General features: G+C 52.9%; 1 protein-coding gene across 1 annotated transcript in view; it reads right to left on the minus strand.

The window, feature by feature from the left end:
- Positions 1 to 1679: 1679 nt before the first annotated feature.
- PLXND1 (plexin D1) overlaps positions 1680 to 24104 on the minus strand; it is a 69647-nt gene continuing 47222 nt past the window's right edge. Inside the window, 14 exon segments of the mRNA XM_027702607.1 lie at positions 1680 to 4314; positions 4944 to 5018; positions 5852 to 5992; positions 8981 to 9128; positions 10480 to 10643; positions 11379 to 11483; positions 12820 to 12854; positions 13694 to 13757; positions 14744 to 14847; positions 15045 to 15201; positions 15935 to 16081; positions 21692 to 21890; positions 22260 to 22390; positions 23348 to 23455. Coding sequence (XP_027558408.1) covers positions 4198 to 4314; positions 4944 to 5018; positions 5852 to 5992; positions 8981 to 9128; positions 10480 to 10643; positions 11379 to 11483; positions 12820 to 12854; positions 13694 to 13757; positions 14744 to 14847; positions 15045 to 15201; positions 15935 to 16081; positions 21692 to 21890; positions 22260 to 22390; positions 23348 to 23455 — 1695 coding nt within the window. The 3' untranslated portion in view covers positions 1680 to 4197.

Consider the following 24104-nt stretch of genomic DNA (forward strand, 5'->3'; position numbering starts at 1 on the left):
CCCTGCCCCTGGCCTCCCATTTCCCTGCCCCTGGCCTCCCATTTCCCAGCCCTGGCCTCGTGCTGCATGGCATGGTAGTGAGTTGGTACTGCAGGCAGCTGCCTCTCTGCCTGCCCTCATGGAGAGGTGCCCTGTCTGTCCCCGTGTCCCCAGCTGTGGTGCCAGGGGTACGCTGGGCTTTGGGGGCTGTGTGTGTGTGCAGGCTGGCAGTGATGGCCTGGGCAGGGGCCCTGGGACCCATGGGACACAGCATGGTGGCACCCCCAGGAATGGAGAAGCTCAGGCTTGGCCAGTCCTGCTGGTGTGGACTGTGTGAGGTGTCAAGCCCTCTGCCCTCCTGGCTGCCCTTGTGCTGATGCCTGGCTGAGCTGGGATTATGAGAGTGCCAGGGTGGCAGGTCTGGGTGCATGCCATGGTCCCGAGCACTGGGGGGAGCTGCGTGTGCTCTAACTATAGTAAGAGAAAGATAAAGGTGTTTTAGGACTCAAAAAATGAGTTTGGAGTGCTTGCTGTAGCCCCCAGCACAGCTTGTGCTCTTGTTATCTGTCTGTGGCAGTTCCCACATCCAAACCTGTCTTGTGAGCTCCTGTGGGTCAGTGTATGACACTTTCATTTAATAGCTTCAAATGCCTGAATTTCTCTTGCTCTGCCCAGAGCAGAGCCCTTCTGAAGGTCAGGCTGATCGTGTAAAGGGTTACAGTCCTCCTGGGTGGGAGAAAATAAGTGGAAGTAAAACTCTTCCTAAAGAGGATTTCACTAATCTGCAGCTGGCCTTGCCAATGCCCTCCAAGGCTCCTGGCCTTGCTCTGGGGCTTAAGCAAGAGCTGAGCAAACTAACTTCTCTTTAAACTTCAGCCTTGACTATGTTGATCCATCTTTAAGGGAGCTGGAACTCGTGTCCCTCCAGGGACAGGGTGGGGAATATGACAGCAGTAACTGAGCTGAGTTCACTGGATCCTCTGACAGTGGTGGCCTCACAGAGCCCCACTTGCCCATGTGGAAACATCCCAACAGGGCAGGGAAGGGGCTGTGTCCTCCTTCCTCACCAGCCGCAGTGTGAAACCTGCAGCTCTCTTGCCTTGAGAGAGGCCAAGTCATTTAATGGCTGGATTTAGCTTTACTAAGAATCAACTTCCTAGCAGGAGAAGAAAATCCCTCCAGTGTCCGGAAAGCGCAGCTTTTACTGGAGGAGATGGAAGAGCATGGATTTAGCAATGCCATGGTTATTAAGGCCCCCAGGCCACAGCTGGTGTCAGGGTGCTGAGGCTGCAGCCTGGTCTGACAGTGCAGGGAGGTGCTGGCTCCCCAGGGCTGGGGGAGGCACTGTCCCGTGGCTGGGCAGCTGGCAGAGGTGAGGGTGCCCGGCCCCAGCTGCTGCTGTGGGGCTGCTGGTCTTCACATGTGCAGCACAGGGTCAGTCAGTTCGGGTGCCAGTCATCCGCTCCTGTTCCAGCGGGAGCCGTGGCACCAGCTGTGGGAGTGCTGTGGGAGTGCTGTGTGGCCACAGCGAGCTCTGCAGCTCAGAGAGGTACAAACCTGTCTCCTGCAGAAACAAGGGGGTTCTCACTGAGCTGCTGACCCTGCACATGGTGTGCCTCATACATGCAAGGCTTGTCTGTGCAGGTGTCTTCCATGTGTGTACTCTGCATGCACAGGGGCAGGAACTGCACTCCACAGGATCAGCACCTTGTTTTATTACAAAGACAGGCTTTGCCAGGAGTTTGCCACTTCCACTACACAGCAGGTAAGGGCACTACATCCACAACACGTGCCGAAGTTGGAAAACATGTTACAAAGGGCTCGGGGGTTCAAGGCAATACAACACTACAAACCCTCGAGCTTTTGCTCTGTTAAAGTTGTTCCTTTACATGGTTGTAGCAAATACTTTTTTTTCTTTGATAAAAATTAAATAATAAAGCAATAGCCTCAATACACAGCCCAGTCACAGCACCTGGAGGCAAACTCTACTTGCTCTTGACTCACTTGTATCCTTTCCCTGTAACAAACAACATGGGGCTATAGCTCCATGGCCCTTTCCCTGCCTCCAGCCAAACTCAACATTCTCTGCTACCTTGCTCTTTCTTGCCCTTGCCTTCCCTGTGCTGGGCCTGCCTAAATCTCTGTCAGCTATTCACAGTCTCTAACAGAAAAAAAAAATTCAAGATTTTGTGAAATCACTTTCAAAATAAAATGTAGCCCAGCTACATTCTTAAGAGTTTATATTCTGAAGCCACATCCTCAGCAAAGACATTGAGACCTCCGCAGTGTAAGTACTTTTTTCTGTAGTTCTCTTTAAAAAAAACCCTCTGTTCTTCCCCTTTCCCTTCCCTCCCTTCCCCCCTTTTAACATACTGGATAAAGTCTATCATTTGTTTTAAAATAGATATCTATGTACACATACACAACTCTGATGTTGCGGTTTCTGACAAATGTGGCATTACTGGAAACAATGGAATGGAGGCCACCTGTCCATGGCAGAGAGTCACCCAGGAGGACTTCTGGTGAACACTTATCTAATACCAGGCTGCATCACTGTCAGTTGAATGACTAACAAAGGCTCCCCTTACACCCTCCTGCAGTGAGGTAGTAACTTTTTTCTTTGTTTCTTTCCTATTTGGCAGTTTGAACCATGGCATCTGCGGTGGGTCAGCCCTGTGGGCAGGAGCCTTTTCCCATGCAGGAATGCTGGCTTTGAGCACATGGCCTTGGCTGTATCCAGCCTCTTCAGAGGAGCCTGTGTGACACTGGAGACCAGAGCGCTCACAGCTCCCTGGGCTGCAGGAAGGAGAAGGGGCCACCAAGCTGGGATGGGGGTTGCCCCAGTGCAAATGCCACAGGGCGGCACTGGGGTTTCTGGTCTTGGATGAGGTCCATGGGTCTGCCAGTGGGACCTTCTCACTGAGCCCAGCCTAAGCCTGAACACTCTCTACCTTAGTCTGCAGCTCGGGATGCTGGAGCTGCTGTGTCAGTGCTGGGCTACCAGGGGATGGGTCCAGTCCCTCTGCCTTTAAGGTCTGAAAACAGGCTGGCCACACAGCCAAGCCCCCTTTCTTGGCTGCTCTCAGGTACCAGCCACGGGGGCTGGGCCTGAAGCAAGCAAAACAAGCTGCTTTAGGAGACACCTCTGCAGCACTGACCCAGTGTTTGGTGATGGCCGCGGGGAGAGGCAGAGAAAGGGGCGATGCTACCTGGTGTTTGCCCTGTCAGAGGGCTGTCAGCAGGAGCTGGCCCTGTTGGCATGACAGGTGTTACTGGGGCCAAGGTGGGGCAGTGCCACAGACACGAGTTGAGCCAGTGCAGCGAGGTGGGAGCAAGGGGCACGGTCCTTCCCTCACCCTCTGTCTGCATCTGGTCTAGACAGGACCACGCCTGCGATGAGCTGGTTGGGCAGTGGATTGTTTGCCTACCCACTGCACCTCCAGCTTGCTGTGCATGAGAGACAAGAACCCAGGGAAGGGGGAACAGCCCTTCCCACACCGTTTTACATGGATTGCACTCCCTCTGGCACCCAAACAGCTGTCTCTGTTAGGGATAAAGTGCTTTCACCATGCCTTAGCTGCTTGGGAAGCAATTGCTTTGTCTCAGCCCCAAGTTCCTCATGTTGCCCAAGTCTCAGATGGAGGGGCAGTTATGTTTACACATACAGTACAAAAATTAAAAGGCACAAAAATACACAGAATGCAGCAGATAGTGAACAGCTGATAAGAGTCCCTGGTGTTCAAAAAACAAGGATGTTGGAGGGATGGAGTGGAAGGGAACTCAGGTGTTGCTCTGATGGCCTATGCTGTCTCTGCTCATTGCTCCCTGAGGTGACCCTTCTGCTTTGTGTCTGTTGTTCCAGCCTCTGCAGCCCCATCCTTTGTCCTGAGGAGCACACACAGGGATGCAGGGAGTGCTGACTGCTCGGGAGCTGACCAGAGGGAAGTGGTGAACTGAGCTTGCCCCAGGTGTCACACCTCCATTTCTGGCTGGCAACAGCAAATAAATTACGGGTGCCACAGTGGATACCAGAGGAGTTTGAGCTGCTCTGAAAGGTGTCTTGTGGCCTCTTGTGATGCAAGGGAGCCCTTTGGCCATGGCCAGGCCCACCCCCACCGCAAGGCTGGTTTGAGGATGACCACGGTGTGCCTGCGGCTGAAGGCAGGTTCCCTGTGGCACCGTGCTGCGGGAAAGGTCACTTCCAGGGCTGCAGCTGGCCTAGGCTTCACTGCAGCACTCGTAGATGTTGTCCTCCATGAGCGCAATCACTTGCTTGAATTTGTGCTGGAGCTGGGTGCGCTTCGTCGTGGGGTTGGCATCCAGGGCAGCCACGATCTGGGGGTGACATGGGCAGGGGGGTGGATAAGGCAGCGCAGGGGTGCCCACCCGCCAGCCCAGTTCCCACCGTCAGCCCTGTGGAGCCCAAATCCCAGCCACAGCTGGAAAGCCCACCCTGCCCCACAGCCCCTGCACAGCTGCTGTCCTCAGGCACAGCCGGGTGCTTGGCCAGGGCTGGGAGAGCAGGAGAATGTGGTGGAAATGCTCTGCAATAATGGAGCTGAGGGTGCAGCACCAGCCTGTGGCGTGCAGGGGGGCAGGAGCAGCCAGGGCCACTGCCGTGGTGGGGGCAGTGGGTGCACGTTATTTCGGGGGTGGGTGGACTGTATCTGCATGTTCTGCCCTCTTGAAAGCACCTGCACATCAGGCAGCCCTGCTTCAGTGCGGCCCAGTCACACACCATTAACATCAGCTGGGAATAGCTGGCCTTCTCTTCCAAGAAGTTGCCAGCCAAGGGACATAGAGCAGGTGCATGTGCATCTACTACATATGTGCTGGGACTATGCAAACCCTGATAATCCCTGTTCTGTGGGACCACATGCAAGTGTCTGACTATGGAGTTACCACAGCGCTGGTTCCTCCCTCCCCAGGCATGCTGGGGTCTGAGTGCCCTGAAACCCACTCACCTGGGAGCGGTATCTCTTGGCATATTTGTATATCTCAGCCATGGCAACGTTGGTGTTGAACTCATTCCGGTATTTCTTTAAAAAGACAGAAAAATAGAGAGGATAATGTTAACAGGATGCAGCATCTGAGTTTCAGCCCAGCCAGCCGGCACCAACTACATTAAAAACAGGTTTTGCCTGGGTAATTTTATTTCTGTTGTGTTGGTGCAACCAGATTCTTGCCTCTTTCCTTTAAGGAAAGTGTATTTGCTTACAACAGGACAGGTTTCCACCTTTTCAAAGCCAGCCTTAAATACCTGCTCTGGGTAGCACTGCTTACCCCTCTGTGCCCAAAGCCATTTCACAGGAGAGCAGCACATCAGCTGGGCTGCAGAATGTTGATGGAAAAATCCTGCTCAGTGCCTGAAGCTAGAACACCTTGGGGAGAAGGTCTGATTTTGAGGAATCCACGGTGCATCACTGGCAGAACTCTGATCCAGAGCGTGGTTGCCAGCTCCCGTGGCTGGTACCAGGGCTGGCTGCCAGCAGCTGCCTGGGACTTGGGGCCGGCCCTGGCAGTTGTGCCCGGGGGCCAGCTGGCTGGGTGGCTGCAGGATTGCAGAGATCCTTGTCCAAACTTCCTGGCTTTTTGGCACTGAATTTCACGCTCAGCTCCCAGTGGTGCCAGAGCTAGTTAGGCTCAAGCGAACTCGTGGGTGTTTACTGCGGCTCTGGCAGTAATTGAAGATGCTTGGAATTAGGTCAGATGAAGTTTATGTGAGGAAGTTTGAGGCAAAATATTCTTTCTTGAGTGCTCCTTCTAGCATCCAAGCAGTAGCTGATTGCAGCCTATCTGCATTCCCTGCTGGTCCAGATGCCAGTAGGACACCAAGCCTGCAGACCCAACCCCATCCCCTCCATCCACTTACCCGCGACTCCTCTGCGAGGTGGGCGTTCATCTCCTGCTCACTCAGAGGGGACATGTCATGGATTTGCTTGTAGTATCGCTGCACTATCTTCCTGTACTCGGGGATCTCCTTGGCATACAGCAGTTTGTTGGTCGGGGAGTCCTAGAGTGAGGGTGAGAGACCAAAATCAGGGCCCGTGTTGTTCCTGGCTGAAAACTTTATCCTGGTTGCTTGACCAAAGTGCTGACTGTCCATCACAGGGACCTCAGCTACAGCTAGGTATGGGGAGCAGTTCTGCCTTTGGTCCTGGCTGTCACCAGACAGGACTGCAGGGGAATGGCACCAAGGCACCAAACAGCTCCTGGCCTCAAATACATCAAGGATCTGCAGATGGGCACCGTGTGCCTGTGGAGCCGCAGCACCGTCCCGCTGCCCTTCATCCTGAACGTCTGTCAGCTCAGTGCCAGAGAAGGGGGTTGGTGGGGATGTGTTTTCAGTTGCAGTAAGAGCAGGCTAAAACCATGCCCAGGGTCAGGCAGGGTGGCTTGCTGTCAGGTGATGCTTTGCAGGTGAGGTAGCAGCCCTGCTCCAGATCAAACACTTGTGCTCCATGGCACTGTGTGTGGAAACTGGCAACAAGGGAAGGGCTTCTGCATGCAGTTGCTGGGGTCTCTTGAGCAGCCAACCTGATTTAAACTGAAGAACAAAGCTATCTTACAAGCTGAACTTTGTCAGTTGAAATGGTGCTCTTGGATTTTTCATGTAGCTTTGATTTATTTTGCATTGGCTAACCCAGCCTGCCTGGCCTAAATTGAGTGTATGTAAAGTAATTAACAGAGAATACTGAGTACTCTTGATTAATGTCAGCTTGGACACAGCAGCCTTAACCTCCCAGCCACACGACCGGGTTGTACCAGTGGAGGCACAACCCTGCTGCTCTCCTTGCAAACACAGTATGAATGATTTTAACCTCGAGGCAATCCTGCCCTGCTGATATCATTACCCTGGGAATGAACTTGGCTGACTGGCCTAGTGTTGGATCCCCAAGGGGAAGCGCCCCAGGCTCCGGGACATTGAGGGGTGTGAGATCACCCTGACACTGGTGTGTGGGACTGCTCTCCAGTGCTCTGACAGGGGGAGAGGGGACCTGCTGAGGAGATGGTGTGGGGGGCTCTGGCCGCAGGCAGCATCCTCATCTCTGTCAGGCAGGAATAGGGGAGCCCGGGGTGAATGCAATCTGCTGCTGCAATCTGTAGCACGGCTAATGCTGGGGGGGAGATGGGAAACGGGCACCAGGCTGTGGCACCAGATCTCACAGCAGTTTATTTTCAAACCCAACAACAAGGCATTACGGGAATATGGCCAACTCACAGAACTTACAGCATTATTTTTTTTCCCTTGGAAGCACAAAGGAAACCCATGCTGCCTCTTTTTTAAGTTATTTTTTAATTTGTGTCTGATTTGTCTGTAATATGAAGAGATGGGCACCGGTTTATTAACTGCTTGTGCACTGTAGATGTACAGACTGAGTCTGCTCTCACTTTTGTAGTACTGAGAGCAATGTGCTGAAATCAAGGGAAGAAGCCTGGAAAACGCTGTGATACATTGCGTGTACATGCAAGTTGATTTTTAGGCTGAGGATTTATTCTTCCCACATTACTCAACAATTCCTTCACTTATGCTATTGTATTCCTGAAAAATGTTTCCATCTGCTGTCTGACTCCAGCTGACCCCTCTTCCCCTCATCCGCTGCTTGACAAGGACAAATTGTAGGTGTTTCATAACACATGCAAAAAAAAGACCAAAACCCAAACAAACAAAAAATCAAGCGCTCATTAGATCTTCCTCCAGCATTAACCTCTCCCAGCAAAGGTTTCCTGCAGCTCTGGGGCTGCAGGCACAGCGCCCACTCCCACCCCCTCGCCTCAGGGTCCCCCCCATCGCACTCTGCCGCCGACAGCGATTTACAGCGTTTCTTAATGGAACTTACGTCAGGAAGTTTCAAATGTCAACACCGCGCTCAGCCAAGGCCGGGGGGAACAGAGAACAGAGACCGTGCGCGTGGGTTGTCCTGCCCTGGCCGGTCCCGCAGGACCATGTGCAGGGCCCGAGGGTGGGAGAGGGGACCTGGGCTGTGCAGCCTTGTGTGTCTCAGCTCCCCCGGTGGCGTGTGGAGCCCGCCGGGCTCCGACACCACGTGGGGATGGCCAGTGTGGGATGGAGGTGCTGCACTGGAGGGGAGCAGCAACTGTGGCAGTGCTTGCTGAGTGCCTTCCATGTGCCCATGGATGGTGTCACCGGGATGGCCCCAGGCAGCCCCACACCACCAGGTGAGCCAGGCCTGCTCTGCGCTGCCTGGGCAGGCACAGCCCATGTTCCTGGAGGATTGGGTCAACTCCTGGGCTTCTCGCAGCTCTCCCAGGTGAGAGGCTGTGCAGGAACCACCAATAGCGATGGCTGAAGCTTCACCTGGAGCTACATCATTTTCCATCCTGTCACTAGGAGTTACGCTGTCCCTCAGCTGCTTTACGGGATCATTATGCTGATGGTGACCCCTAAACCAGCCTTGACTGGGAATTGGGCTCCCCTGCGGGGTCTGCCCATGCCCCGTGCTGGTGCCCCGGGCAGAGCTGGCCCACACCTGTGCTCACCTTCCCAACTTACACCCCTGCCTGAGACAACAGCAGAAATATTCGCCTGCTCCAGCACCAGCTCAGCCGGGTCAGGAAGCATTTTAGAGGCAGTGCCGAGTCAGCGGGTGCTCTCCCACAGCTGCAGGAGAGCTCACGGAGCCGATGGGTGAACCCCAGTGCACAGCCCAGCAGCTGGTCTTCCCTGACCCTCAGAGCCCCCTGGCCTGGGGCCCTGCCCTGTGTCAATCCTGCCTGTGACTGTGTGTCCCTGCTCCCTGGCCACTGTCCGTGACAAAGGAGGTGCAGATTTCTAGCTCAAGCCTGAACGAAGGGGTGGGGAAGGAGGGGAGAAAGCATCCCTGGAGACAGCCAAAACTCAGCTGCATGAGCCCAGGCAATGGCTCCAGCCAGTCCTGCTGTGGGAGGCCAGGCTGGTGACCTCTGCCAGTCCCAGCACCCGGACTGGTCCGTTCTGTGGCTGCCCAAGCAGGAGCACAATGTCCTTGCCAGACAGTACCTTGCCCAGCTGCAGGTCGGAGAGGGAGCAGGCGTCGATGAAGGCCTGGGCGATCACAGACAGACAGGCGTCGATGTGGTCTGTCTTGTCAATGTCGAAGACGAACTGGGGGTTTTTCAGGATGTTGACCCAAAACCTCAGTGGTAGGCTGCAAAGAGAAGGATCCAGGAACACACACCAGGTGAATGTTTGTGTTTCAGAGGGATAGGGGAGGAAATGCAGGAAAGATGATGATAGAAAGCGAGTAGCAGAGAGAAAAAACTGAGGAGCCAGGTTCTACTATGTAATAACCCCAGTACAGATCCCTGCCTCCACAGAGGGGCAGGAATGCGCCTTCGCCCCAGGGGCATTTCTACAGGCTGGAGGATGCAGCACAGACAGGTGACTGCACGTAGAGCCTCCTCCACATTTGCCCCTGCAGCTCCTGAGGCAGCCGTGGGCCTGGAGACACACCGGCTGTGTGGAGCTGTTGAGTCAGGCTTCCCCCCTTGCTGCTCTTCAGAGCAATGGCTTTTCCCTCTTCCCTGACAGTAACCATCACCTGATTGTGATGGTGAGCCTGGCCCTGTGAAATGCATTTCATATGTCTTTTTTTCTGCTCTCTCGTCATTTTCTTCTCCAATTACTTCACTGCTCATCTGGCCACAACACAGCTTCAGTCTATTGCTCGCCCTTCCTACTGTCCCTCCGTGGCAGCTGAGGAGCAAAATCTTTGCTCTACAGGCCTAATGAAGGTAGCAAAGGGCAGGCAGATCTGTAGCCCAGTGGTTGTGCCTGCATGCCTGCTTTCCCAGCCAAATTTGTTTTCAATTTTCACACACTGGGCTGGAAACAGTTACTGTCCCCACAGCCTGAGAAGCTCTAAGCCTTTCCTTGATGCTCCCTCCCTGCTCTTCCTGCTTAAAATCTCTGCTTTCTTTCCTGCTTTATTTCCCCTTCACTTTGGGTCCCCCACCCAACTCCCACTGCTCATCACATCCCTCAGCACCACTCTGGCTGGTCCCAGTGCTGCAGTGCCCACCAGCACGACACTATCACAGCACCAGCTCCCAGAGTCCCATGGTAAGTCAGAGAGAAGCCAGAAAAATTGCCCCTGAGGGCTGAAAAGCCAGAAAGCAAATGAAAAGGAGCCAAATATGCTGGTTTTAAAACATCCCTGATTCAGTCTCAGATCTCCAGTGCTTGGAGCTAACACCACTGCTGTCTCCTGTCATCCTGTTTCTCCTTTCATTATTTGTGTTAAGTGTGCCAGTTCCTTCTGCCCTTTATCTGTCCATGCCTCCTCTTCCAGCTCGCTGTTCCCCTGAGCCCCATTTTTGTTTAAAGCTCTCCAAGCCTGTCTTTGGCCTCATCTTTTGCTGCCACCTCTGCCACCCTCCCTGTTTTCCAAATCCCTCTTCTACTTTTAGCAACCTAATGATTGATCTGGGACACCAGGGCTGTGCAGCTGCTGCTCCCGAGAGATGGAAGGAAGAAAAGAAACATTTCTTCTTCCAAACCTGTTGGTCTTCCAGATGTGCAGAGTGTCAGGGTCTGTGATCCCTCTCTTCTCTGCTTGCTCCTCTAGGAAGTCAAAGAAATACTTCACGGCCACAGGCGGTTTATCGTCTCGGATACTGAGAATGGCTTTGAACAAGTCGTCCAGGAACTTCTGGAGTGTGCCCTGCAGGACAAGGACATACTGGAGCCTAGGGAGAGCATTCGAGCCCAGGAGAATAGCAGAGGGGCTGTGGCTGCTGTGCACAAGGGGAAACACTTTGCTGCCAGTTGAATAAATCAGAAGAGAAAGTGGATGCCAAAGTAGGGAGGGAAAGGTTTGTTTGTGCATAGTGATATAATTAACTTGCATTTGGGTTTAATTTCTTCTGGCATTGAGATTTTCTTTTTTACTGCTGGGATCTCACATCTGTGGTTGTTCTGCACAGCACACACAAAGAAGACTAGAGACTGCTGGCCATCCTTGTGATCTCTGCTCCAGTGAGGCACCATGCTGGGATTAAAGATGGTCCGGATCTGACCTATCACACAGACATTCCCCCTGCTCCCACAGCTGAGCATCTCCACCTCCTGTCCCAGCAGGACCTCTTGCTGGAGGGAGGGGTTCAGGTCTGCGCTGTGCACCACGAGCCCCGAGGCAGACAGGGCTCTGCACAGACCCCAGTCCAGCCCAGGGAGATCGTGTAGGGCATCACTCAGGAGTGAGGGCAAGCTGGGAAGCTGGAGGGACCTGAGGAGCCAGAGGTGCCTGGCAGCCTCACTAAACATGCTCCAGCCATCCAGGACAGGAGCCCCAGTGCCTCCGGAGTGACCAGCCCCAGCGCTCCTTCCCGGGAGCAGACTTCTCCTAGGGACAACAAACAATCCCACCCGCCACGAACAGGGGCTGCCCAGCTCCTACCTTGGTGGAGAGCAGCCGTGTCAGGTAGATCTCTGGAAGGACTTTCTTCCTATGGCTCTGCCTGTGGGACTTCTTATGTTCCACCGATTCATCGGTTGGGAGAACCTGGTCCAGATAAAACACACGGTCAGAACACTCCTGTCTGCAAGTGTCACACTGAACTTTCCTTTCAGTATAGAATTTCAACTAAACACGAAATTCAATTAAAAAGCAATTACTGTTTTAGAAACACATCTTTATATGGCTTTTAAAAAAGTGATTTCAAATACTCAGTTTTCCTGACATTTGTTTCTCCTGTGCTCTTTATTGCCTCTCTCATGCTAGACGAAGGAAACGAACCCGTCCATCTGCCTTTGCATGGTGGCCTGCTCGCCCCCCTGGGCTCTCCCAACCCTGTGTGGCTGCACCTTGGGCTCCCAGCAGCAATGCACACGGTGTCTGCAGAAACCAGTTTTCCTAGGATTTCGAAAAAGCACTATATGTAGGAATATTGGCTTTTTCAAAACAAAAATGAATATTCCACTGGTCAGGTCAGTGAATTACTGCTCTATAATGACAAAGCAAGCCACTGACTACCATCCTGGCATCGTTCCACATGTGAACAGTTGGTTTCCCATCCCTTCTCCCTCCTCGCTCGGCGCGTGTGCGTGTGTGTGTATGTGCGTGCTTCTACTTCAGCATGGAAACACCAGCAGAGAAAAGAAATCCCAAAACCAGGCTATAAAATATTGTTGTTGTCCATAACACCTTTTTTTGTAACAGCTTTTAGCAGCGTTTAGCACTCTGTGCTTCCAGAAGGGCGCTCCAGCAGGAACCCAAGGACGTGCCCAGCCTGGGAAGCAGGCAGAGTGCCAGGAGCTCCCGGCAGGTGACTGGACTGAGGTGTCACAGGGTGCTGTGGCAGCACTGTGCCATGCCATGCTCTGAACGTGCTCCTGAGCTCTCTGTGGCTGCCCACAGCTCAGTCAGGAACAACAATTTCTCTGCCATCCCGGTAATTTTTTATTGTGTCCCTCAGTACTAAAGTTTGTCTACAGATCACCTTTCTGCACCTCACTGTGCCCTGCTGAGGAGAACTAACAAGCCTTGATCCAGCCTGTTCATCATATCTGACACTCCAGCCCACAGATATGATTTAAGTTAATGTCAGCAAGGCTGAGAGTTTCTCCTCTTTCAACACATGCTCTGAACGAACAGGACCCACTGACTCCAGCTCAGGAGAGATGAGGGATCGCTGCACACTCTGTCAGCATCCTTGCTGTCATGGCAGCAGGACAGATCTGGGGGAGCAGAGCCCCCCACGTGCCAGTGCCACTGCAGAGCGGGTGTCCTGGAGCAACAACTCTGCTTTTCAGAAGCAGTTCCTGGAGGGCAGGAGGGGAGGGCAGCCCAGGCCCCCACACACAGACAGCATCCCTGCAGCCAGGAACAGGATACTTACCAAGTGGAAGTACTTCTCCGTGTCCAAATCCTTCACTGTGAAGAAGAAAGACACAGTGGCTCAGTCAAGGCACCCAAACTGAAACCCACCTCCCCTGGTGCCCTCAAGAGGCACCTGAACTCCAAGACTGAGCTGGTGTTCTCACCACAAGTGATCTCAGTGTTTCTCCTTGGTTTGGGGTTGTTTATTGCATTCTGGGGCACATGGCAAGTACCTCAGGAGGTACTTTGAGGGGGACCTGCGGTCTCCCAAGGTGTGTTTTAAGAGGGACCAAGAGCAGGATGAGCACGTGGCACTCCTGCACTGTGATCCCTGCTGTGCCCTGCCATGCCCCGTGCTCCCATGGCTGTCTCCCAGTCTCATCATCAGGGCAGCTCAGCCCTGAGCAGCTCCTTGCCCCGGCGGAAAAAGGACTCCCACTCTTAGGCTCTGTGCAGGCAGCCTGAAAATGGGGTTTGAATTCCTTGTTCAATGTGGATTTTTGTCTCCCTTGGGTTTTTTTTTTTGACTCTGCACAGCCTGAAACCTAGAAATGTGCTGGTAAGAGACTGAACATGTGTAAATGGGAGGGAGAGGGATTTTCCAGCCAAGTGGTTTCAGATTCTTCCTTTTTCTCACTCTGTCAGCACAGACTGGATGCAAACCCCCAGTCAGAGTGTGAGATGGAAGGTGCAAACACCTTGAAGGCTGGGAGAGCACTCTGCACCCCAGCAAGCAGGAACAGAAGGAGACTGGATAGCACATGTTTAGAGCATCCCAGCACCCAGACATGGGGCCTGGCAGTGGCTCCCAGATCCTGGCCGGAGACAACCTCTGACAATGCAAGTGTTCCTGCCCAGTCACCAGAAGCAGGGGGAGAGGAGTGAGAAGTTACCTCTGCTCAGTGTGGTGTCCTTCTTGTCTGACAAACTCATGGCCAGGGATGCCCCTTCAGGGATCTGTGGAAGAAGGGAAGAGCAGGCATTGATGATGGGGGCCTTGACAGTGCCTCCGCAGCCCTGGGGAGAACCCAGGAGCTGGGGGATGCTGGCACAGCCGTGGTTCTGCCACGAACGTCCCCTGCACCCACCCTGCCCTGCCCCTGAGCCCAGGTGGGAACTGGCAGTGACAGCACTGCCCTACATGGAAAAGGAATTTTCAATGCAAATACAAGATAGTGAGGTTCTCAAACCCAATGGGAATTGGGCATACACGCGTTTCCGACACGCATTTTTGGATGAGAACCCCAGGTAAGCTGGAGAGGAGGGAGGGTTGTGCTGTGCAGGTGCTGGTTTGCCTTTCCCCAAACGGCAGAAGGAACGTGTGGGGCCGGTGCATCCCCTCTGCTGCAGGGCACCACGTTACCCCCATAACCATGTTAATGAGCTCTCAGCTCCGCTTTTGTTTTCTATGCACAGCTACAAACCAGGGAGGATTATGCTCCCAGGCATACCAGGGAGTATGGAAATCATGTAAATATTTCTGGTTTCATTTAATTTTAACACAAAAACGGTCAAGGAAACAATCTGATTCGCCACATATCCCTGCATTTTTGGCCTCGGCTCCTCCATGGCATCCCCAGCCTCTGCTCTCAGGGCAGGCATTGAGTCCTAGCTGTGATTTCAGCAGGAGTGCGGATCAAGAGCAGAGTGATACTAATCAGGCAGGCTGGTGGCCCTTGGGAATAGGACGTTTTTCCCCTCCTCTTTCTGTTGTCAGTAATAACTTGTTTTGCATGAAGAGTGTTTAATTAGTTTCTGTGTGTTGCAATATTAACGAGATGCTCGCCAGGGCAGATGTCTATTCCCTGGAAGCTCTCACGGAGCTATGGCAACCTCCCTGCTTGTTCCTGATGATCCTGTTTTTGGAGGGGAACTGCAGCTCTCCCCCGAGGCCAGGCAGGCTCCAAGGAGGTGAAGCTCCCCCGCGGCGCCGGCAGCTTTACCTTGTAATGTGCTAATGTGTTGAGTTTCTTCCTGCCATCCTCCACCACCGAGGTGTCATCGAGGTCCCGCAGGATGTAGCTGTCGGTGCTGGTGGCAAACCACTCTGAACACAGAGAGGGGAGAAGTGAGACCCCAGCCCGAAGGAGGCAGGTGCCAGGGGGCCTGAGGCTCCAGGGACTGAAAGGCTGCCCTGATGTCTGCCCCCTATCAGCACTGCTTCACCCACTGCTCTGACAGGCAGAACAGCTGCTGTGCAACATCAGGTGCTTCATCTGGTTTTACGGACTGGCCGGTCCTTACCAAGGTCAACGTCTTCCACCCTTGGCCACTGGGAGTAGGGGACGTTCTTGCAGAAGGCCTCCAGAATCTTCTCCTTCACTTGGCTGAGTGTGTCCGTGTCCATGGCCCTGACACTCAGGGAGTCCATCCCACAGCCTTGGAAGGAGACGTTGAGGTTCTGCAGGCAGAGGCTGTTGTTAGGGGTGACCTGCCGGGTCCCACTGGCTCCCAAGGAAGCTGGGAGGCTGCGGCGCCTGCACAGCTCTGGCTGGTGTGCCCTGGGCCATGTGCTGATGGAAATCAGGCTGAACTAATGTGGCCATTGAGGCTTTACAGCATGAGAGGCGCTGATTTACAGCCCTGGGGGCTGAGGGCCCCGTTTGTTGATGGAGCCGGGAGGACACAGGGAGCGACACCACAGCCCCCTCTCACGCAGTCTGGCTAATGGGGCCTGGCCCTGACGCACAGACCACTGCAGGGCAGGAGGAAGGGTCAAACCCCATCACCAGCCATCTCCTCAGCCGCTTGGCTTCCACTGGTGACTAATGTGGCTGCCAAGGCTCATTGCTCAGCCTCTGCCTGACGCAATGGGCCGAGCTCCGCTGCTGAAATGACCTACAAGCAGGATGGGTGTACTGCACTGCTGGAGCCAACTGCCAGCACCACCAGTAACCAGCTTGAGAAATACTGACCAGCGGGACAGGCAGCTGTGAGGGGCTGCAGGCTGCCACAGAAGCCTGCTCAGAGCTCAGGGAGCCACAGCTACCACCTCGGTTGCAGCCAAAAGCTGCAGGGCAATGAGAGCAATTGCTATCAGAAACCCTCTCCTCTTTTTGTCCAGGTTCCTCCTCATCATACAAGCTGTGCAGACCCAAGTACTATGAGCACAGCTCCAGCACATGGGTACTCACCCTTGGCTTTGCCTCAATGTTCTCCCTCAGCAGCCACTCCTCGTTGAGGGTGTACCTGGCTTTTCCCGTAATGGCATCGATGGAACCTTTGTTAATCTGCTGTTTGATGGCACAGATCAGCAGGAAGAAGGGCTCTCCAACTGTCTCCTGGAGAAAGGAAAGACCAAGTCAGCAAACAGGACGCAGTGGTGGTGCCTCCATCAGTGGCGTGGCAGGGACAGGCTCTGCGTGGACACTGAAAGTGCCTCTGCATACTGAGGAGCAGGAACAGCCCACCCCAAGTGCTGTGAACACCCAGTGCCATCACCCCCAGCTCCCACCAGCATTTCTCTGAGGCTGCTCAGAAGTTTTCAGACTTATGGCACCGTGACAACGCAGATGGGGAAGAGGACAAAACAGCCGACAACAGCCACAGGCCATTTCTGGGGATGCTGTGATTGTCAGCATCAACATACTCCATCCAAGTTCTCCAGCAAGCCCTGGAGCTGTGGAATGTCACTGACGGGCTGGGCCAGCCTGTGCTGTTTGGTGGGCAGAGCTCAGGTGCTGCTCAGAAGGCAGGGGCACATGCGTGGCTGTGCTGAGCGGGGATGTGCATGCACCATGCTTGGCAAAATACAAATGTGCATTAATTTACATGTGAAATTACCCATGAACTTCATGGAGAATCTGACACACCGTGCTACAGAGATGCTTCCTGAACTCTGACAAGGGTGCAGGCTGTACAACATGCTGGACTCAGCAGGACAAGGAGGGGCTGATATGCACAAAACTCCAGGTCTGCAGCATCTGGCTTTCTCGTAAATATGTCAGCTGAACCCCTCTTTGCACTGCCTGCTTTGCCACTGAACTCCACGGGAGTGAGCCCATGGCCTCGGTCTGTGGCTCTGGGAATCAGTGTTCATATTTCTCATACCACAGCAGAGCCCTCATCACAGCAAAGCAGAGAGGATCCGGGTCAACAAGCTGTTCCCATGCGACAGCAAGTAAACACATCATTTAACTCCTTACATTCATCAAACTTAAGCTCATGGGAGAGAGGTGAACTGTGGCACTGCTGCAGCAAAAACCAAAAACATGACAGGGAGCACCTATTCGTGATGCGGTTCAGCTACACAGTTTAATGCCAGATTTCTGATCCACTTCTGCCTGATGCACTGATGTGCAAGGAAAACATAAGCTATTTTTTTAGGGAACTTTTCAGTACTGCAGTACATCCCATTCTCCCTAATGTTCATGTGCAATTTTCTTCCAACGAGGCAAGTGCAAATTCTGCACATTTGTGTAACGGGAGCATCCCCCCCCGGCACACGGAGCCCTGCCATCTGAGAGCCTGCTCAAGACAACAGATACCCAACGGTTCTGATATTTCTCAGCTAGGAGCTGCTAAATCCTGTTCAATCTGCTTCTTAATTAAAACTTGGTGATTCTTTTATTCTAATTGCCCTGTAATTGCTAAAGCAATTAGTTGGGTGTCAATTTGGATGAGCTGCATTTGGCGTGGTTGATGATACGGTGATACAGCGGGCTCGGGGTGGGCACACGCTATCTTGTGTCAGCCAGGCAGCCACCTCCTTTCCAAGGGAAACTTCGGGAACACAGGGAAGCTCCCCAGGTCTGCTGCAAGGGTTTAATGATTCCTGCAATGCTCCCCTGAGCAGGCAGCACAAAATGGGCTCAGCAGCAGGGCTGCAGGTGCTGGAATGGAGGAAGGCACAGCTCCCAGAGCGTAGAGGAAGGTGAGTCACGGAGGTGGAGAAGCTCAGGATTGCAAAGAGTGGAGAACGTGTCAAAAAACACACAGAGATCGTTTTGGAGAGAAAGGCAGAAGCATAAAAGAACAAGCAAGGGTACAACACTGACACGGAGACCTCCTCATGCTGCAGTGCCACTATCCCCATATGGTGACCCGCAGGGTCAACAGCCCCCAACACAGGCTGTACTACCCACAGGAACTCCATTTGTGTCACACCTGAGCAGGGACAAACCCCAGGTCAAATTCAGGGCCAGGCTCTGGAGCCTCCCTGTCTCTGCCATGGGCAGTTCTGGCCTCAGGGAGACCCGAGGGGGCAGCCAGCAGCTCCACAGTGCCTCCACAACCACTGAAAACAGGCGAGTCCTACTGCTACAGGAGCTCTTTATGGCTTGAGACGAGCACAGGCTGCACGGGTGGGGACTCTGCAGCACTGTCCTGTACATGTAAAGCTACCCTGGCAGTGGCAGGGCAGGAGCTCTGGCAATGGGGGGCACTGGGGGTCATCACGGACCCACTGCCGTGCCCATGAGCAGGACCAGCCCCAGGTCCCCACAGGGGACACAGTGACAGCTGGGGAGATGCTATTTCTGGTTGCCTTTCTGGCTTTCAGGCTCAGGAACTGTGGGATGTTACGGAAATCTGCAAAAGTGCTAATCAGACAGCAAATTTCAAAGCGGGGAAAGAAGGGCTGGCAGGCAGGGACTAGAGATAAATTGGCAAACTTGGAAACCTCCTGCATTGTTCGGAAAACTCATCTGGAAAGGAATCAAAACTGTCTTTGGACTTGGCTAGTTGGGAGAAAGGAAGTTTAACCAGAAGAGATCAGTGCTGATTCAGGACAAAAAAATACTTAAAAAAACACAGTCTGGGGCCTTTTTTCCTCCTATTGTGAATGTATTTTAATGAGACTTCATTTTCATTTTTGACTGAACTGTTATGGGCTCTTAAAGCTACCCAGGGCACTGAAATAACTCTGCAGTAATGGAAAGCACAGTTCAGGCTGGCAGGACTTGAACTGTTCCACGCACAAGGAGCGTGGGAGGGCTTCATTTTTATATGCTTGGGAAAATAAAAAGGTTTAGAGCACAGACTGGATTCACATGTTGCTGCCCTATTAACACAACTCCGACAAGTCATTATATATGTCCTCCCAGGAACACGCTACAGCCATTTCTAAAATGTTTTGGTGAGGCTGGGGTGGGAAAAGCACAGAAAACAGCTGCTTATCCCAAGTGCCTGTTAATTTTGGGACACATATCTATTTGCACTCTGCGAAGAACCAAACCTCAGCTCCATCCCACACACAAAACTTGGGGAAGCTTGGACCCAGATGTAAAAACTGAATTCCAGGATCTTACTGTTCCTTTAACACCCAGTCCCCTGATCCTGTTAGGAACTAGGCACAACAGTGAGATACCACAGTATCTCATGGGAAAAGCTTTCTTTTTCAGCTATTTTAACCAAAACTGTAGCACAAAATAAAAACACGGACCATTTTATCTGCGATTCTCACTCAGTTCTGCAGAAACAGAGTTCTGCATTGATTGTGCAAATGCTGCAAGTTCCCTCTGAGCCCTGTCCCTCACAGAAAGCCCCTGCTGGCTCATCCCATTCCCTCACGCACCGAGCCAGCTCCCATCAGTGGTGACTTCACTGCCTTTAGGTGCCCTCCGCATGGGCAGACCATAAGTGCCTGCGGCTGGCAGCTCCTTCCCAGCTGAAGACAGCTCCTTCAAATCATTTTCCCCCGAAACACAAATGGACGGGCTGTTAGGCAGAGCATTAATGCGAAACAAATTTTTCAAGCATGTAGCATTGACTTACAAGGGAAAATACAAGCACTTGGAATTTTTCCACCGCACGGCGGCAGGGACTTTTGCAGCAGCTGTTTCGAATAGACACTGTGATTAATGGGGATAATTCAGGAATGAAAACCAGACCCATCGTCACACGTCTGACAGAGCAGTGCTACAGGCAGGCGGGCAGCCTCCTTTTTAACCAAGAAATGCCTCTCTGAAGGCAGCAGAGTTTGATCCCGAGGAACGTGAGGCACATGGGAGGCGTTTGGCCATCACTAGTATTTAAATCACAGCCCTGAGCTGACACCAGCCCTGTGGAAGGAGGTGCATCTGTCCCACTGCAGGGGCTCCGTCCTCATTCATGTGGTGGGGAAGGTGCCAGCTCTGCTGACCTGGATCAAGCCCCTGTCCCCTTGCACAGCTTGGCTGGTGTCACCTCGTGACAGTGCAGAGGCCTCTCCAGTCATTCCTGTCTGACCAATTCTTTTCCCTCTCCGTATTTCAGCAGCAGCTCGGTATCTCCTCTGATCAGGTCCCTGATCACTGTGGAGCATGTGTGATATCATTCTCTTGGAAATGACTTTATTATGCTCTAGTTCGGAAACCATTTGCTTTCAGAGATGGGACATAAGCTGCGGTGATGCTCTGCACTGCCATAGCTTCAGGCTGGGCGCGGGAGGCGTGGAGGGGACTGCAAGGCCACCATGCAGCCTTAGACCGTGCTGAGGACCCGCTGTGGGCAGATGGAAATGCACATTCAGCCAGTGGCCCAACAGCTCTGCAAAGGGCCCAGTCACCTCACAGACCTGCTCCCCTCAGACTCCATCCTCGTCCTCCCTCCGTGGGGCAGGTGGGGCCACGAGCAGGGGGAAGCCAGCTCACAGCTCCCACCAGCACTGCCCGGCCCCGGGGACGGCCACAGGCCACCCCATGGTCCTGGACCCTGTGGGGATGGGCAGCTCCCACCCAGCACCCCAGGGATGGGCAGCGTGCTGCACGTGCTGCTCCTCACCATTAATGAGCTGTGTAACGTGCCCAAGCCTTCGGGCCCACGTGATAAAGCTCCACTTTCTTTCCTCTTTTTTTTTCCCTGAGAAAGCCTTCTTGCACAATGTCCATTTTTAGCACAGGCTGGAGCTGGATCAGATGCCTCACATGTGGTCTCCACTCCCCAAAAGGAGAGATCAGCACTTCTTTTTCTCCAATCATTTACTAAAGGCACAAAATCTGAAGATTAAAAAATTTCACTAATTCCCTCTTTTCTGCTCCTACAGGCTGGATAGCTGTGCCACATTGGCACAGCCATCCTCATCCACTCCTGTAACTCTTCTTTCATTAGACTGGCTAATTATGTGAGCTAAAATGAAAGATTATGAACTACAAAACCACAGGCTTTAGGACAAAAAGTGATCATCAGCTGGGATCAGAAGACATCATGATATGTATGAGAACAATAAAGAATTGCTTCTGTGGCTGTAGAAAACACTTTGGGAAAAGAGATTTTTTTCAAAGGCTTTTTCAAGGCTCTCCCCTGTGGGTATAATGGGGTGTCCTCCAATTAACTGCCATGGAATCAATTAAGTTATTGCTCAATTCTTCTGGGAAATTCCAAACAGAACTGGCAAATGTTGGAGATAAAGCACTGAGCAGATGGACTGCTGATGGCTCTGAGATGCCAAATATTTTCCTTTTTATCACAGTCAGGAAGACAGTCAGGCTTATGGGAGAGACATCCCACCTTCTCCTGCTTGGATCTGTGTGGAACCACAAGGATGCCTCTGCCTGAGAGGCCACACACACCAACAGGCACTGACATGGAGCAGCTCCTGCCCTGACACTCCTGGCCCTCCAGCTCCTGGGGCTTCCACGCCGGCGATGGACCCTGCTGGCCTGTGTCAGCTGGTCACAGCAACGAAACCAGGTGCTTTCCCAAACCTCCAGCCATTCTGGTTATTTCTCAGCTCCCCTATGGCTCTTCTCAAGCACAGTGAAAACATCGGTCTGAGCCCTGGCCTGCCATGAAGCCTGACCTCACCAAAGCCCTGGGCAGAAGGGGAGAAGCAACTGAACTTTTCAATACAACAGTTAGTGACCGTTCAGGTGGCACTGCTGGCAGGTACCAGGCCCTTGGCTGTCCCCACATCCCTCATCAGTGTTGCACACAGAGCTGACCCCGCACCCACCGCAGCAGCGATCTCTTACCCTGAGATAGCTGTACATGCAGATGGACATCCAGTTGGTGAGCATCTTCTCCACCACCGATTCCGTCCTCCTCAGCATCAGCTTGGGGTTTTTGGAAGCTGAAGCATCTATTAGATCTACCAAGAGGTCCTTCATGATGCTAGTGTAATACTCCAGCTTCCCATGCAGCGCAATCGTAAGCAGGGAGGCCAGGTTGCACCTGAAACACAGAACATGGAGGGCTCAAGCCCCACTCCAACAAGACTGAACTGCCAACCGGCACTAAAAAACCTAGCACAAAAAGGCAGTCTCTCAGACAACTTTCATGACCCTTCTCAATGGTGTGAGAAGTTTCAACACTCTTCCAGTGCTGCAGGACCTTGGGTCAGCTTGCACTCTCTTCCTGATAAGCCAAATGAGTGAGTGCTCTTTAGGGTTTATGGCCATCCATTTCTAATAGAACAGTGGGAGGCAAGTGTAACTCAACCATCCACTGAAATGCATGGCCCCAGACACTGGCTGGATTGCTACAGGTTAGGAAGAAATCAGTCTCCTCCAGCTGCCAGGTCTTTGGTTTTGAAGCTCATACCTGTCTCTGACAGCAAAGTCCTTCTGTTGCTCAAGAGCATGGACAAACACGATGAGGAAGTGCTTGTTGTTGAGTAAGGTGGAGAACAGCGAGATTCCTTCTTCCATGTTGGGTCTGCAGTTCTCAGGGATCTGAAAAAAAATTTAGAAAGCAGAGTGAGAAAACCCTGCTTGTTGTTTTCCTCCAGCTTTTATCCCCCTTGACTGCAGGGATGTCCCTACTGAGCACAGAGGTACTGAGAAGAAGTGCCCTTCCTCCCTCTGCCTGACACAGCCAACAGTCTCCCTGGCAAGAGACAGGCAGCTGAGCCAGCAGGGCACTGGCAGTGGCCCCCGCACTCAGTTCAGAGCTCACCAGGACACCTGGAGCACTATGAGACAGATGGAGCGAGTGCAGCTGAGGACTGACAAAACAATTAGTGGGCGTACAGGAGAGGTGAAGAGGGCTGGGTTTGGTTGGCCTTCAGAAGTTCTAAGGGGAGATCTTACTGCAGCCTCAGCTGCCCCGTGGCAGAGCAGAGAGGACAGAGCCAGGCTCTTCTCTGCCAACACAGTGCCAGGATGAGAGGCAAAGGATACCAGCATGGGACATTGACTAAATATAAGGAAGGCAGTTTTCACCTTTAAGGGTGTCACACACTGGAATAAGGCCCCAGGAGGCTGTGGGATTTCTGCCCTTGAGGATATTTGGTACAGTTGGATGAGGCCCTCAGAAAACTCATCTAGTTGGGGACGCTTTAAGCAGATCTCCCTTCCAACCTTAGCAACTCTCTGACTCTTCAATCCCCACTCCCTGTCCACTTCAAACCCAGCTCTGGGACAACAGCAGCTTTTACCAAGTCACTGCTTGGTGAAAGCAGGAATCTCACTTGTGAGGAACTGTGACTGAGGCTGAAGTGATACACATTGTGACACATCTCAGGAAGAAGAGCCCTCAGCAGAGCCGGGAAGGATCCCAGGCCAACGCTCCTTCCTGCAAGAGCAGATCCACAGATCTGCCTCCTCCGATCAGCCAAAGCTGATCAATGCTGCTCTGTGCTGATGGTCAGCAACACCCAAAAGCGTTTGTTCTATTCCTGGGTTACTCACCTTCCACTCCCCCACCAGGAGCGGGTGTGTTTCCTGGACCTGGGAGCCCACCTGGGAGCTGAGCTGCTGGGACGGGAGGACGTAGCACTCCTCGTAGAGAGAGGAACACTGGAACCAAGCACAGTGTTAGGGGAGGGCAGTGCACTGCCTGGGGACTCCCTGTGTGCTGTGCACCTCGGGGGAACGAGATGGGAGCCATGTCATTGGGACTAAGGCCACCCATCACAAAGATGGTTTGCATAGTTTATGAAGCCTTAAAATACTTTGCAAGAGCAAACACCACAAGGATGGGGAGAGGCAGACATCTGTGCAGACACAAGGCTGTTAGGGCAGGGAGACTGCAAATAGACTAATGTGACAGCTAGAAAACTCCCAGAAGAGAAAGCTTTATAGAAGACAAAATCAAAATAGAGGAGTTCTGGGTGTTTTAACATATGTAACTTTTGAAACAGATGGGAAAAATGTTTAAATCTCTAACATTCATATAGCAGCCTGAATCTTAAAGTCTCTAGTGTGCAGAGATATGGAGAGTGGATAACTGAAAAACCTGAGTAATAGCTACTAATGAAACACTCTGCAGTCATAAAGCATCATCTCACTCCTCAGCACCGACACAGCACTGCCTCAGGGGTGACATACAGCTGTGGGGAAGGGCACACAGCGACGTGGCAGGGCAGCCAGTGATGGGAATGACGGCACCAGCGTGTCTGCTGTGGCCCTGGAGAAGGACTCTGGGCAGACAGACTGGGACTGGGTA

The sequence above is a fragment of the Neopelma chrysocephalum genome, unplaced genomic scaffold (assembly GCF_003984885.1).
Source record: "Neopelma chrysocephalum unplaced genomic scaffold, ASM398488v2 Primary Assembly neopelma1_189, whole genome shotgun sequence".
NCBI lineage: Eukaryota > Metazoa > Chordata > Aves > Passeriformes > Pipridae > Neopelma > Neopelma chrysocephalum.